Below are 16,752 nucleotides of genomic sequence, written 5' to 3'. Positions count from 1 at the left end.
ATTATAAACCAGAATCAAGTATTTATATCACTTAAAGGCTACATGAAAGCTGGAATTACAATTCAATATGCAAGGAAAATATGGATCAGATACGCTTCATACAACTCTTGTCTTAATCAGCATGAGGCAGTCAGAGACTTGAAATCTGTGACATTCTGTGACAATCTGTGTTATTCTTAGATCTTATAACAATTTGAACAGTGATGTGTATTTGAACAAGAACAGCAACCTACATTTAATGAAACTGTAAATTTATTTTTAAGTAATGGATGTTAAACCTTGATACTGATGACATGATGACATTTAAAATAAGAGAAAAAAAAAAACAGCTTGACAGATTCATATCCTGAATTTCAACCTAATAGTATCTGTAAGTGATAAAACAAATCTGAACAATGGGAATGAAACACAAAAGAGAGGATAGCTAATGGATGCTTAAACATGACAATATGTACATACAAACAAATGAAAAGAGGTAATTACAGTAAAATTCAGATTTTATAATTAATTACAAGGAAGCAACCACATTTTTGTATAGATTAAATAAAAATCTAAAAAATTGCATGATGTGAAAAATCATTTTTACAATGCAATTATTGCATTACACTGATGCTGTCAGTAAAACCTGAACAGTTGACAGTTTTAGTGTAGTGAAGTAGTCCATGCCCATCATATCTCTTCAGTCCAAGAAAAAAATATTATTGAATTGTGTTGCACACAGCCTTTTCACTTCCTCTGTAACACAAATAGAAGGTTGGCGAGAGTTTAGATCAAAAGAAAGGTTTTCAACACTTTAAATCAACTTTAAAAATAAACTGTGATAAAATGTTAACCAGTAGATTTTAAATAATTTCACCACCATTATATCACTTCATTGTTTGGTCAATAAATTTAGCATACCATTCACTTCAATGAGGTTGGCATTCTTCTGGTTTAAAATGACGTACAACTCCCTCTGATCAGACTTCTTTCCAACAACCCAGTAATCGGTCATCGCTTTAACAATGATTTCCTCGTCCTCATCCACCCTACAAAATATGCACAGACACTGGGTTTCATTCACTAATCGTGCATACGCACACATTTGTGTGATATCAGTGTATGAACATTTTCAAAAACAAATCATGATTCATCAATAACGTTTGTACTTTTAGGCGGAAGTTCTTTTGTGCATTCAAACATGAATAAACCATGCAATTATTAGTGAATGAGACCCAATGTCTCAATAAATACTGATGTTTATTTTCTGGTGAAAAATTGTCAGTGTTCATTTTTTTTTCCTATACATCTATTTATGCCTCGTACACTGCACGATTTTAGCCCTGATTTTCACTCACCAACGATTTTTAACAGGAAGAAATCCAGTCTTGCGCGAGAACATGATCTTACATTATTTCCTGTAACATTTCTTGCATGTTTGGTTGTGAAACATAGTTTGTAGACCAGACAGAGTTGTCAGCGATTCTTCCTATTGAAACGTTGTGTAATGTGTGACCCCCTGTCGCCGATCTATCATGTAATGTGCACACAACAGCAACTAAATGTTAGCCCAGACAGTCGTGTAGTGTGACTTTGAAAATCGTGCAGTGTGTCCACCTGGCATTATTCAAAATACTTTTACAAAATGCAATTCAAACATACAAAGACTTCAATAAATACCTCTTCAAAAAAAAAAAATCAATGGCACTGCTTACCGTGCAAAATCGCAGTTGATGTCTCCGAGGATTTTCATGAGGTCCGGATGGACAGAGGTGAGGGACACACTGGCCGTCTTGCGCATGTGGATGGTGCTTTTCTCAGCCAAATTCATGTGGTTGAAGTAGATGAATTTAAACTGAGGTTCCTTCTCTGGCCTACAACAACAATTTTGAAAAAAATGATTGAAGTTAAGCTATAGTATTCACTCCTATTGCAACATGCAAGGAAGAATAAAAGCAGTTAAGTGTCCTTAAAGTGTGATAAGTGGCATGTAAGCTGATATGAGGGATTGTACCACACAAAACAATACTGCATACCACGCAGGGCTCGGGTAAGATAAGGACACACTGTTTAGATATGATTAATGGATAAGCTCCGGTAACTGCTACTGGAAGAGAGATGATACAGTGGAATGCCTGTGAGTGAAAGTCTTGTCCATATTTCTGAATGGTTACCTGGGTCACAGGATGACCCAGTCATTTAAGATTGATGGATGTGCAAGCAGTGAAGACTGAAAGAGTTGCAGTGACAGCTCAACATACATATTAATGGTTTAAAAGTTCTGCAAGCAATATTTTAAAACAACATATAAAATGTCCCCGCTACCTGACCGATGTCTGAGTGTGTGTGTGGTTCAAAGGCTTCCAATGCCTTTATGGTTATAATTTAATGACTTTAGTTTTTTGTTTTTTTTTTCTAATACAAATCTTAACATTGGATTTTCTTCATTCAGCATTCGAAGTGAAGCTCTGGAGTAGTACTGACCCTGATATCCTCCGGTTGATGTTGTACTGCTCACATATGTCAGACGCCAGCAGGGTGAGTTGAGGACCAACCAGGCTGTCTAGCTGCTCACAAAACTCACGACTCAAATCCACTGCCGCTATGGACACAGAGGAAAGCAGAGTTTGAGAGAACAGTTAACATTTGACTGATTTCCTAATATGCTAAGTTAACAAAAAAGTACAAAAATTAGTTAAAATAGCTTTAAAAAGACTCTTACCATTTACCATGAAGCATACAGCTGCACTCATTGCCTAGATAAGAAATAGCATATAGCATTTGTTATATGTAATAACATGTAAAACATGAACTTGCTTCTTTTTCATTAAAGATTAGGGCTGTTCAATGATAACCGTGGTTATCGTGTACAAAATAAGAGTCTGTGTTTACGTAATATATGTGTGTTTGTTTTGTGTATCATTATTATGTATATATAAATATACACACATACATGTATATATTTAAGAAAAATATCTTATATACAAATATTTACATTTATATATAATTTAAATATATAAAAATATAAATATATTTATTTATTTATACATACATGCTTATATTTCTTAAATACTCTTATTTTGTACACGATAACCACGGTTATCGTTGAACATCCCTATTAAAGATAATGAAAAATATATCTTTATTTATATTTAGAAATAACAATAAAATGTTTATGAATATAATGAATATAAATGAATATAAATAATAACAATATTAATTATTAATCCTCATTATTAACAATGGTCATTTATTAATAATAAATATATAATTAAAAACATGGATGTTAAGTAATTAATATATATAATAATATCAGGTTACATATAATATATAATATCACGTTAAGTTTATTAATTAAAGGGTTAGTTCACTCAAAGATGAAATTTCTGTCATTAATTACTCACCTTCATGTCGTTCCAAACTCGTAAGACCTTCATTCATCTTCGGAACACAAATTAAGGTATTTTTGATGAAATCCGAGAGGTTATTTATCTCCCACAGAAAACAACGAAATTACCACATTCAAGGTCCAGAGAAGTAGTAAAAACATTGTTAAAATAGTCCATGTGACTACAGTGGTTCAACCTAAATGTTATGAAGCGACGAGAATACTTTTTGTGCATAAAAACAATATAAAAATAACTTTATTCAACAATTTCTTCTCTACCCTGTCAGTCTCCTATGCAGTTGACACAGTGCAGCGATTCTGTGTTTACATCCGAACGCTGGCTCAGTATTGGGCGATGCCTGTTCATGTGAGCACCAAGATGCATGCGTGTGATGCTGACACAGAAGCCGGCCAATACAGAGTCGGCGTTTGGATGTAGAACACGGAAGCTCTGCAATGTGTCTTCAACATAAACTGCGTAGGAGAATGACAGGGTAGAGAGGAAATTGTTGAATAGAGTCAAAAAAGTATTTTCGTCACTTCGCAACATTAGGATTGAACCACTGCAGTTACATTGACTATTTTATGTCTTTACTACTTTTCTGGACCTTGAATGTGGTAATTTCATTGCTTTCTATGGGAGATTAAAAAAAACTCTGATTTCATCAAAAATACCTTAATTCGTGTTCCGAAGATGAACAAAGGTCTTACGGGTTTGGAACCACATGAGGGTGAGTAATAAATGACAGAAATTTCATTTTTGGGTGAACTAACCCTTTAAAATGCATAAAGAATAACTGAGTTAAGTTAGTTTCTCTCACCTTGTAGACAATCAAATGTAGCTCCTCATAACTGTCCTCCGTGTTTACAAATATCCTAGGAAATCTGAATTTTGCATCTGGATCTTTGAGATTTCCTGGTCCTGTTAAAAACCTGTTTTCATAACATAAGATATCAGTACAACTCTGAACATTTCGATATTCAATACAAACATTCACATGACCTCTTAAGACAACAATCCACAAATATCTCTCTTTCAAATGATGAAAAATCTGTGATTGTCTCCATGGCCTCTGAATAAGTGCCAAGTCACAGTTCTCAGTTCTTACAGTTCGCTACCATCTACACTGTCCTGTCAACTTCCAGAGCCTCATGAGTCACAGCCGACCCTATGAAGAATACACTTTCATTACCCTCATTACCCACTATAGACACACCAACAAAGAAACTCTGAAAATTATTCATCAGTCACTCCTTGACCGATCTTAGGAGGATAATCTATAAATCTTACTGCTATCAGTCGAACACGACCCCACTGTGCCATCATCCACTTGTTAAACAATCAGACGGGCTTTTGTGAAGTCTGTTAGGCTCATTGTTTTCTCTTTGCCACCAAAGCAATTAAATTACCCTTGTGCAATCTGATATTTGGCAGTGTTGGTTGATCTGTGTTGTCTTAGCGCTGCGCTTGGCTGCTTGTGTCCCCAAAGCATGGAGCCCAAGCAGACAGGCAGAAGGCCAAGTGCCTGCTGTTCCAGCCCTGAAATATTTGGATACTTGCCTCCCATAGTGCAACAGATTCCCAGCCACCTCTGGCCTGAGTGGAGAGTCTCTTCCTGCAAGCTGCCGAATGTTTGCACACAGACACAAACAAACACACACACACACACACGATCATTAGTTAACACAGCTTTAGATGGCACATGACTTAAGCACATTCCAAAAATCGCACAGTGAATGATTACAGCATGACATCAGTTACATTGTATCTAAACTCAAAATGATTGTATCCCATTTTATATATATATATATATATATATTCAACAGAAAAGCAACAAATCAGCAAATTAGAGCGATTTCTGAAGGATCATATGACAAAAGGAATTACATTTTAAAATATATGATTTAAACAGAAAACTATATAAATATAAAATCAATTAATATAAAATTGCAATTGCGTTTTACATCGATTAAATAAATGCAGGCTTGGTGAGCATAATAGACTTCTTTCAAGCCAAAAAGATGTTGAGCTTCAACTTTTGGATTAAAATGCTTTAAAAAGTATTGATTATAATGGGGGCCCCTAGTGTCTACTGTATAAACAGTTTTAGACTTGTCGGGCAGAAAGGGAAACTTGATTAAAATAGCCTTTCTGTCAGAGCTTATTTGTCTAGGGCTTACAGATTTTTTTTATGTACAGATGCTCAGGCTATGTCTCACCTCAGGTTCAGTGTGCCGTGGGAACAGTGAGGTCGTCAGGTACTTGTACAGAATGCGCATGTCGTCCTGCTCTAGACCACTCCTACAAAATACAGCACAGACTAAAACTCAGACAAACATGCTCATTCAAACATTAAGAAATAATGTTAATTCTGTTTAAATGTCTTGTGCCTTACAAAATGTGGTGGTTGGTAATATGTTATCAATGAGACACTTTAACTTAAACTGGTAAGACAAACAGCATTTAACAGGCACTTCTGTGAAAGCAGTTTTTAAAAACAAGATATGAAAGTCATGATGTGAATTTAACAGAGGATTAAAAGTCATATTTTAAGTCTATCTGGATCCCTGTGCCAGACAGTTCGTGATTAAGAAGATTTGGCTGTGTCGCTTTGGATGTCCCTGCAGTCTCATCTCTCAGACTTCCTGTCCTCTATGGCACTCAGTTATTTAAGGTAAACCCTCATTCATGTCACTCATTTGCAGTAGGAGTGATGTTTATAAAGGTTTCAGGGAAAAATCCTTCAAAATCCTAATTCAACACATTAGTGATTACTTTCAGTAATAAAAAAAATATTTAAAAGGTAGCTATGTAATATAGACATATTCAAATATGACTCTTTTTGTCCTTTTACAGCTTGACAGCCCCTTATCATGATTCACTTTTAATTTATGGAAAAGAGCAGCATGAACATTCTGCTAAATATCCTCTTTTGAATTTCTCAGAAGAAATAAAGTCATACAGGTTTGGAATGACATAATGAATTTCAGAAGTCTCATATTTGGGTGAAATATCCCTTTAAAGTGCCCCTATTATGCTATAATAAAGGTTCCTAATTTGGTTTTGAAGGTCACCTACAATAGATTTACATGCATCCAAGGTCAAAAAACACTTGGATTTTCTCATAATATACATTGTACATCACCTAATTTCTGTCTCCCTAAACCCCTCCTTTCTGAAAGCCTACTCTGCTGATTGGTCAGACAGCCCAGTCTGTTGTGATTGGTCTACCTCTTACAGTGTGTCGGTTCTGGATTCCTCAGTGCTTGATACGCAGCGATACGAACGATGGCATTGTTTTTTTCCATATCTATTCTAATGCATGTCCTCATTCTTTTGAAGTGCATGCAAAGTGGATTCACACTGCTGAAAACTCTTCTCTACATGCGACAACACGAACCAAATACTTCCAGGCTTCAGCTACAACTACAGTGTTTGAGGGCGTGTCGAAGTAGATGTACGTGGGCAACCAATGAAATCCATAGACTGCCATTATGCAAATTTGTTACATTGTGAAGTAGGTATGTAACAGGAGGTGAGACTGGAATTGCTGACGACTCGTTTCAGCAGTTCAGAATCGATTCTTTCTTTCAGGAGACAATAATTTTATTTGTTATGCACTTTGATCTTTAAAACTTTGCAGAAATTTTACATTCAAAAACCATGAAAGGTAATATTCGAAAAAGCATAATAGGGGCACTTAAAAACAACTGTGAGGGGTGTATAGATTGACATTCACCAGATCAGCTGATCATTGTAGAGGAAGGCAGTGTATTTGACCAGACTCAGGCTCTCTTCTATTCTATTGACAAAAGATTGGATTTTTAGGTAGGTCATCTTGTCCAGAGGGAAAAAGCTGATTCCTCCAAACACATCCAGCAGGTCACATGACTGGAGATGAAGCGTCTGCAGGTACTAAGACAGAGACAACCACAATTTGCATTAAAAAAAATAATATATATATATATATATATATATATATATATATATATATATATATATATATATATAAAAACATTCAATATTCAATTTTCACACTCTCTCTCACAGAATATTCAATATTTGGAACAATTTTCAATATCCTTCTCTAGACGCCAGTTACTTTGTAATATATAATTCCATAATTACCAGATGATATATACCAGATGGTATATACAGTATAGATAAGTACAGTACAGTATCAGGTCTGAAGTTCTGCTTCTCAAGAAATCCCAGAAGAAACTGTACAACAACACTATGACCGCAAACATGGATGAAATTACCAAAGCGTCCTTGATGAGGCTGACGTAATGTAATCTGACAACTTGACGTGCTGAGATGCAGCTCTGGTGTGACTTTGCACAGCAGTCAGTGACATTTAACCTACGGCACAAATTGCACTTTCACTGAGAGCTTCAGGGCACAGCCTGGGTTAGGGAGGGGGTGACGCGGAGGGTTTCCCTTGACCCAAGCTGAATTATTTAGACAGGTGAGTAAGCATGATGCCCTCAGCAAGGAAATCTGAACCGAAGAACCAATAAGACAAACATGGACAAATGAGATCGTTGGGCCTCCTGTTCATATATATATCATATGGCTCACATTATCTATTTGCAAATATATGCTGAATCTGACACCAGATATAAAATCCAAAATGTTGAACTACTGCAGATTTTCTCTATGCTTATCTGCAGAAATTTAATTTTCAAAGTCAAATGATCAGTGATGTCCTTGAGATGTCTGGCAAACAAGCTCACATGGCAGGACAACAGTACGACTATAAAGAAACTAGAGAAAACAATATTCAAAACCTAAAATTGATGTTGTCCCTTTTAAGACATACATATGCATGCACAGCACAGACCAAAGGTATACACCGTCTACCTTTTATCTGATTGAAGGATTGAGTTCTCTTAATTAATACTTTATTTACCCTGTAAAAGAACTTTTCAAGCTTTTGGGTAAGCAGTTCCACTCCACCAGCCTCAAATGCCCTGCTGAATGTGCCATTGAAGAGCTAAAGATCAACAACAAAAAAACATCAGCCGTTTGCTTTAAGGAGAAAGCAATATAAATAATAAGTAAATAATAGATTAAACAGCGTTTACCTTATACATGCTGTAGCACTGTTGTAATACAGACCCATAAACTGAATCCTAGAACACAAAGATGGGAAAAACTCAGTCTACACTACAACAAATTTTACAATAACAACCAAAAGTTTAGGGTCAGTAAGATTGTTTAAATGTTTTTGAAAGAAATCTCTTAAACTCACCAATGCTGCATTCATTTGACTAATAATCAAAGTAAAAACAGTAATACTGTGAAATATTATTCTGTTCACTGTTCACTGTAAAACATTTATGTGATTTTAACAGTAAAATATTGTAAAAACGCTACAGAAAAAAAAAACTAAATAGGTTAACAGTAAGTTCTATGTATTATATACAAGGAAAAACTGTAAAAGCTCTTATCAGACATTTTATGTAATTTTCACAGTAAAATGCTATAAATTTTACAATTTTTATAAGTAAAAAAGACAAAATCAATGTATAATTTACAGTCAAAAACTGTAAACTGATATTCCCACAATTCCCTGTGTGACACTCCACATTTGAAAGTATTTTGTTTAAATAATCATGTTTCTTAATAGTTTTTGTTATCAGTTATGTATATTAGGGTATTATGTTACATCTTCTGTTTAATGAATGTTTATTGCATTATGTAAGTGTTGTGGGTAACCATGATGGTGTTTTGCGTTTGCGTGAATGACTCTTTGCACCTTCTTTATATTAGTATATACTTCTCGTTGAAAAGCTACTTGTGATGAACTCTGATTCTTCATGTGGCTTTCTCTTTTTACCACCTGCATTATTATGGTGGTTGTCAGTATATGTTAAAAGGTACAAAACAGATTTTAGTAATAGTGTGCATTGTTGAATTTATTGGTTTACAATCAAATTTTCTTGATTGTAAATTACATTTTTATACTGTAAAATGTACAGTTTGTTCTGTAAATGTGTTTACATTTTTCTGTATTTTTTACAAAAATTATTCTGGCAACCACAGCTGCCAAAATTATTTTGTAAAAACTACGTTTTTTTTTTTTTTTTATATTTTAATATATTTTTAAAATGTTATTTATATTTATGTGATTGCTAAGCTGAATTTTCAGAAGCCATTACTCTTTCTAATATGCTTCTAATATGCTTATATGATGCTCAAGAAACATATTAAAATGCTGATTAAAATATTTGTGGAAACATGATACATTTTTTGTTCACAAGTTTTGTTCACAGCATTTATTTTGCAATATATATTTTTTTAACAATGTAAAGGTCTTTACTGTCACTTTTGATCAGTTGTATGAGTCATTTCTGAATAAAATGATTCATTTATTTTAAAAAATCTTACTGACCCCAGCCTGAATATTAATCTTTTAAATATTTTCAACTAACATTCCACATATTACTTACAATAATCTCTTCCTCTTGGTACTCTACAGTGGGTGGTTTACCATCTTTGTTGGGTTTTTCAACCATTGGATTTCGTACAACCTTGACAGAGGAATTCAAAAGGTGCTTAATACATACTTCAGCAGCACTGTGTCATGCAAGTTTGATTTTATTCTAAGTCTTCTTTTGTTTGGCTAGTGAAACTAAATCTCTACAAAACATCACTGATAGATGTACCATGACCATCCAGTAATTTTCCTCCGGCTCATGGAAAAACTGTCTGTTCTTCTGAGTGTGAAGGGATTTGGCTGGTTTGGTTGGACAGAAGGTTCTGTAAATAAGATAATCTCTGTTGGTTATGTCTGTTTTTTGTTTAATAAAAGTTGTTCAACACTGTTCTTGCCATCATTAGTAAAATGCTTACCTGGTGAACTGAACGATGGCCTCACAGAGTCCAACATTGCGAATCTTTTCGTTCTTCTCTATTTCGATGGGGTGGTAAAACAATATTTTCTTTTCCTCCTACAATGCACAATAACAGCTCTATAAACGTATGATTAACATATAATAACAAAACATGACTTCTACCTGCATTTGATCACTTTTCACATTATTACCAAGCCTGAATGAATTTTGTAAACATTTGCTGTGGTCAATTTTAATGATTTGTAACGTAATGGATTTAAACATTCAAAACGATTTCAAATGCGTTACACGGAGCTGAGAACACTACACATTTATGCTTTCTGTGGCCTCAGATTCCATTTCAGCCTAATTATGAAGAATAAAACAACACCATGCAAAAACAATATTGTTTAGACAAGTTACCTCCCCCTCACGTGGTCCAAACTTAGGGTTATAGATGAAAAAACTGAGCAAAGATGGTGTGTACTGTTTCTCTTGCATTCCAGACGCCATTCTTGGGCTTATGAGAAGATGATATATGGCAGAATTAGAAAGCAGATCATTACCACACCTGATGTCTGATCTAAAATAATTCATATCATTGATGAAATTACCTGATCATCAGCATTAGTGTGGTCTGAGTCTACGGTTCCCTCTTTTTTCATTGACTTTGGAGTGCATGCCTTTGATCTGTAAACAGAATAAACTTTATTGAGATGGTCATCCACACCTCCAAAGGAACATATCATACATGAGGACAATGTATGTTCATGGCAATACTTTGTAATATTTCTCAGACATGTAATATGATTTAATTTGTTAAAGCTTATGTAATATAACTTATCTAGATTGTTTGAAAAGCAAATAAGCTGTGAATAAACTGCTTTTTTTAACCTTTCAAATATATGACCTATACCGCTAGGAACATGATTTTCATAACATAACTGATGTTCAAAAGCGTCTCTCTTTAATTAACAAATTACAAATTAGCCTATTTCTTACAATAATACTTTTAGACCATGTTACTCTTTACATGTACCTTGGACCAAACCTGAGTTTAATTTTATTGTTTTAATTATGTAATATACTTATTTAGTTTAAGATTGTTTTGAAAGCGAATAAACTGCCTTTTTCTTTTCTACTTTTCAAATAAACTGCTGCTGACAAGGACGTTAATTGCTAGGAACATACATTTCATTACGAAGGCAAATAAACAAAAAAGGAACCAAAAGCATCTAATTTTCCTTGGAGAGTGACGATGGTCAGACAAATTAGCCTATTACTTACATGCTAGCTAGTTAGCTGCAGCATTAATCCGACCGTTTCGAAAGCGACAACTATCACAAGTGGTGTTCAGCCATTGGTGCTTACCTTCTACAGCATGACAACTGAAACGAGGTGCTTAATTTGCAATATCATGAGGAAAACAGGGCTGAGATCAGTGAAAAAGATGTACTTCCTACTCTTGACAGTCGGCTGTGTGTTACAGTTAGATTCGCTCGGGTAGATTACATCCGCTGTACAAACATAGTTCCGTCTAACTAACTATATCCTGTCACTTAGCATTTATTTACCATTACAGTTTTTCTCAATCGATTTGACACATTTCTCCAAATGAATGTATTCATTTAACACAGTTAACAATTAACACAGCAAACTAAGCACACTTTTATGTTCAATATTCACTGCATAATGAAGCACTGCATTTTAGTAATGCATTTATCAAAAATAAATACTATCATCAAATATCAAATACTATCATTTGATAACAAATTCAGCTGTAGAAACACAAATACATGAATGAAAATACATGTTTTTTGTGTTCTTTAATCTTATTCTTCAAAGTTCTTTAATGACAAGTTAGTTGTAGCCAATAGCAAGTTTTCAACCATAAATAAACAAATGTTCTGCAGTCATTGAATCAATGAATCGTATACTTTCCATCTCCAAGAGGAGAACAACTCCAGGAAAGGAGAATATTGTGGATGGAACACCATCCTGAAATGTGGGTGATGCTCAAACCATTCTTGCACCAGTGCTCAGTGGTGAAAGTGGACATTGTCCCAAACAACTACAAAAATTCACTCCATTTGCTCCTGGTCAGCCAGTGGAAAGTGGTTTTCATTGAGGGAGTTTAAGAAATTTCACCACCTTTCTGTGTTGTATGGCCCCAAGACAGCAAAATTGCAGCACACATAGTGATGTTGCCTTCTCGTTGTCCACCAACATTGACTGAGGCACAACATTTATATTGGGCTCAATGGGCTGAACTCTCTGTCTACATTGTTTCAAGGAATTATTATCATTTATGACATTGTCAATTTGGATGGCTTTGATTTCATTTGAAACCTTTATCATTCTACCTCTCCTCCTTCTTCTTACACCTTGCTCTCCCCTTTCTCTCTATCCATGTCTTCTTATATTTTCTTCTCTTGCTTTTTCCATTATACCGTTGCCCTCTACCCATCTCTTCTCCCTCTACTCCTCCCTCTTCTCCTCTTACATCTTCAGCTCTTCTTGCTCTATCTCCTCTTCCTATAACCTCTTTTCCTCTCCCCTAATCTCTTTCTACCTCTTCCACTGTTCCTCTTCCTCTCAGTAATACCCTTCCTCTACCCTTTCCACCACTTCTCACTCTTAAACAACTTCCTTTCCCCATTATTCTTCTTCTTTTGTGTTATTTTTCCTTTCCCCTTTTATAGTCCTTGTGATTTGTAATTTGTATGAAATGAACGAAAACTTACAATCTTACTGTGATAATTTTTTTGAGAGCAGTGAGAGTTTGGAGAAGTGTATCAAATCGACTGAGAAAACTGTAAAAGAAACAGTGATGAATAGACAAAGAACAATTAAATACATGTACTTGAAGTGTAGCAATGCGTAATCAGAGTGTTTTGTGGCATACAGTTTGGTACACAGTAAAATCCCCAGAGTTAAATCAGCTCTGCTCAGAGTACATATGGGCCCTCTCTAAATACTCTTAAAGTAACATTGATGCAGAGTTAAAGTTAATGATATAATTAAGCAATTAATAAGGCTGTGACTGAAGTCAGTTGTAGTTCTTGTGTTTCTCTTTTCTTCATTGATTCTGCTTGTTAACAGCAGGTGTTCATCACTAATGCACAATCATCACTTAATTAATTGCTTAATTATCTCATTAACTTTAACTCTGTTTTAGTGTTATTTTAACACTATTTAGAGAGGGACCATATGTACTATGAGCAGAGTTGATTTAACTCTGGAGATTTCGCTGTGTATGTATCCTTTAATATCCTTTCCCTTGTCATTTCAAAATGGTGTTTATTAAGCCTAACTAGCAGATATGTTACACTGATTAAATATATAACATGAAACCAACAGTTATTTTACTGAGAAAGCATATTGTTTTTGTTGTTGTTGATTTTTTAATGTAAAATGTGCCCCAATTACATGAGTCCGCAGTACCTCAGCAAAAGTTTTACATGTTGGTTCAGTTTAGTAACACACCAGTCCAGTGGTTACATATATATGCTTGTAAATGGAAAGTTGGAAGTTAAACAATCCTAACATTGTTATATTTCAACATGTGACCGAGGTTTGTGTGATGTCTGTCAGTTATTAAGTAATGAATCACACGAGACAGAAGTAGCAAACTTCATCCATCTTGTTTGCTCTTCACTTCCATTTTCACACACATTACCTCATTATACAACACTTCAAAATAGTAGTCAACAATGTACAATTCTTCCTACAATTCTTCAATTCTCTAATTGCTGTATAATCTCCGCCATTAGTTGTTTGTTAAATCTAACATATTGAGCCATGCTCACTGGGATTATTTCAGTGGATCTGATGCCATTAAGGCACATGTTTGCCTGGCTCATTTTGCTCTTTGGCTTCAGAGCAGAAAGGGGATAATCAGAAGCCAGGATTGATGCGCCATTTTCAATTCCATTGTTCTAATGGGCTAAGCGGTAACCTGAGCGGGATATCCTTGCCATTCAGTATTGAGAGGCCCTCTTCACTGAAACTTACACCTGCTCTCAATGTCTGTACCTTTTGTGCCTACTTAGTCTGCTTTACATTTGAACTCCCTTGTTTTAAGGCTTTGGTTACATCTAGGATTTAAAGGTTTATATTTTGCAGTGAGCTATTATGTATTTATTGATTAAAAAAAGAATAAAATGCACTGCTTGTAAATATAAACAACGGACCAAATAAAATAACTAGATTAAAAGCTATACCAGATTCTACGCAATCTCCATACACATTGTTAGTTGAACCACATGTTTGAGAAGGACTGCAAGTTCTGTTCACAAATGATCGGAGATTAATTTATTCTGTTTTATAATTTTATTTTATTAACTAATAACAACAATATTTTTTAAAAAACAATCTCCCACAGCCCACATCTCTATACACTCTTTACAGCCATATAATTGTCATATAATTGCAAAATGTGTAAGATTAAACTTGATCTTTAGTTCGCCGTTTGTAGATATAAGGTTGTTAAAGTCCCCTTGTGGTGTTAATGTTGTTTATACATCTATGTGGTCTTTTTAATACACTTTAAGACAAACCATGTGCAAATTCATAAGTCAACACCATTGCTGAGTATTTTGTCTTTAAAACTGCACTAATCTAGACAGTTTCATAAACGCGGTTTGAAATCGCTGGTGTTTCTGACATCACAAACTATCTTGTAACCAATCGCGTCAACTTGCCTGCAGGCATTAGCTATGACTGCTCTGAAGCAAGGGAGTTAACATTATCAACACATTATCAGCTGTTTGATAGCATAGTCAAGCAAAAGGCTAATCATATTAATTACCATTATGTGTCCGATGTAGGGCTGCACGATTAATTGCAATTAAACCGCACGCGATTTGGCAAAGGCTGGGGATTATTTTATGCGCAGCTTGTCAGAGCTGTACGGCTCTGTGATCAGTAGTAAATGCTTCTCCATCTGAAAGCCAAAGGGCGCTCTGTCCTGTGCCCTATGCCCTGTAGTAGAAGTCATCATACTATCGCTGTAGCTGAATAAACAGAAGATTGAAACGTTTCGACTGATTAAATATAACTAATAAACACATGACTGCCTTGTTCTGTGTAAGAAGCCACATTGTCTCACAGAAGGACACTCAACTGTCGTTATGAAGTGAGTTTGGAGTAAAAATTTTATTAAATGTTGTCTTTTGTTGGACAAGATAATAAATGCTTCTCATGTCTGGTAAGATTTTTTTTTTTGGCATGTTGCTTTTTCAAATGCACATTATAAGTGACTCAAACTCGCAGAGCTTTCACATGGATTGGAGCCATACTTCATTGACAAATCCATAATTGAGCATAAAAAAATAATTGCAGCCTTTGCTAAGCTAAATCGGTTAAGCGTGATTTCAATGTTTTTGGCAGGTCCCGAGGCAGGCGCATATAACCGTGGCAGGTCGCGGGGCAGGCGCGCATAACCGTGGCAGGTCCCGAGGCAGGCGCGCATAACCGTGGCAGGTCCAGTGGCAGCTCCCCCTGCCACGCAAAGATTTTACTCCTACTGATTAATCATGCAGCACTAGTCCCGACAGGGGCGGACTGGCCATCGGGAGCACTGGGACATTTCCCGGTGGCCTGATGGTCATTCTGGCCTGCCGGCTGTCGCTGTGCTGTCGATCAGACTGACGTGCAATAGGCTGTATGCAACTGCGAATTAATTGACGCACTTATGAATCTACGAATCAGGCGATCGCGGAGTGAAAATGACACCACCACATGACCCAACATCAGCGAAGCACTGCCTAATTGGCTATATAGAGGCAGGCTTTATCTTGAAAAATAGTGCAAAAAATGGAGCGTAAACGCAAAGGAGGAGCAGAGAGGGAACGCATAAAAAGGAGAAAAGCCCTGGCCACAGACGCAGCAAGTTGCTGCAAAATCCCAGCCATGTTCGCCGGTAAGGGAACAGGTCGGTCAGAATTACATTTACATAATATTTACCAGGGGTGGGGAAAAAAATCGATCCGTTCGGTTCTCCACACTCGGTTCGGCACGCGCTCGGACCGCTGTTCAACTTAAATCTGACGAAGCATCTGTAATATGGTTTAATATAAATAACACGTAAAACAATCAGGGTTCAACGAAGAAATCACTCACTGCTCTTGATTAAAAAGCTTTTGTAACTTTAATAAAGAATAATCTTTAATGTATAGTCCAAAATGCAATGCTGTTTTACATTGTTACTTTATTCAATTTCTGTACCTAAAAACTAATGCTAGACCTCCCTAAAAAAAAAAAAAAACTGAAGTCAGTTTATTTTATTTGTATCTTTTATCTATTATATTTAATTGTGCTGTTTTTTGTAGTTAGAATATTCTAAATAATATGAGAAAATATATATATTTTTGAAAGTATAGTTTTTCCATAAATATAGCATATACAACGCCGTTGTAACAACGGTACCGAAACCGTGACTCTAAAACTATGAAACAAACCGAACCGTGAAAAAGTTGAACTGTTCCACCCCTAATATTTACTTAATCATTTGGCAGATGGACGCTTTCATCATTATTGAGTAA

At 35.4% G+C, this 16,752-nt stretch overlaps 1 protein-coding gene across 2 annotated transcripts; it reads right to left on the bottom strand.

Annotated features, from left to right (window-relative positions):
• Window positions 1-234: 234 nt before the first annotated feature.
• ccz1 (CCZ1 homolog, vacuolar protein trafficking and biogenesis associated) lies at window positions 235-11,736 on the bottom strand. 2 transcript variants are annotated; one of them, XM_048169884.1, is made up of 17 exons: window positions 11,579-11,736; window positions 10,822-10,897; window positions 10,631-10,727; window positions 10,227-10,324; window positions 10,040-10,133; window positions 9,824-9,904; window positions 8,456-8,503; window positions 8,281-8,364; window positions 7,108-7,283; window positions 5,588-5,669; window positions 4,929-4,990; window positions 4,189-4,300; window positions 2,702-2,735; window positions 2,464-2,581; window positions 1,695-1,853; window positions 901-1,028; window positions 235-735 (listed from the first exon to the last, which is right to left on the bottom strand). In XM_048169884.1, the coding sequence occupies exons 2-17, from the start codon at window positions 10,833-10,835 to the stop codon at window positions 680-682; spliced, it is 1,443 nt and encodes a 480-aa protein (XP_048025841.1). In that variant the 5' UTR covers window positions 10,836-10,897; window positions 11,579-11,736; the 3' UTR covers window positions 235-679. The 2 variants fall into 2 exon arrangements, with proteins under 2 accessions (XP_048025841.1, XP_048025842.1); XM_048169885.1 differs by having other exon boundaries at window positions 11,495-11,713.
• Window positions 11,737-16,752: the final 5,016 nt, after the last annotated feature.

The sequence above is a fragment of the Megalobrama amblycephala genome, linkage group LG20, assembly GCF_018812025.1.
Source record: "Megalobrama amblycephala isolate DHTTF-2021 linkage group LG20, ASM1881202v1, whole genome shotgun sequence".
Taxonomy (NCBI): domain Eukaryota; kingdom Metazoa; phylum Chordata; class Actinopteri; order Cypriniformes; family Xenocyprididae; genus Megalobrama; species Megalobrama amblycephala.
The sequence above is the reverse complement of the archived record's forward strand: the minus strand, read 5'-3'. Positions and strand labels throughout refer to the sequence as shown.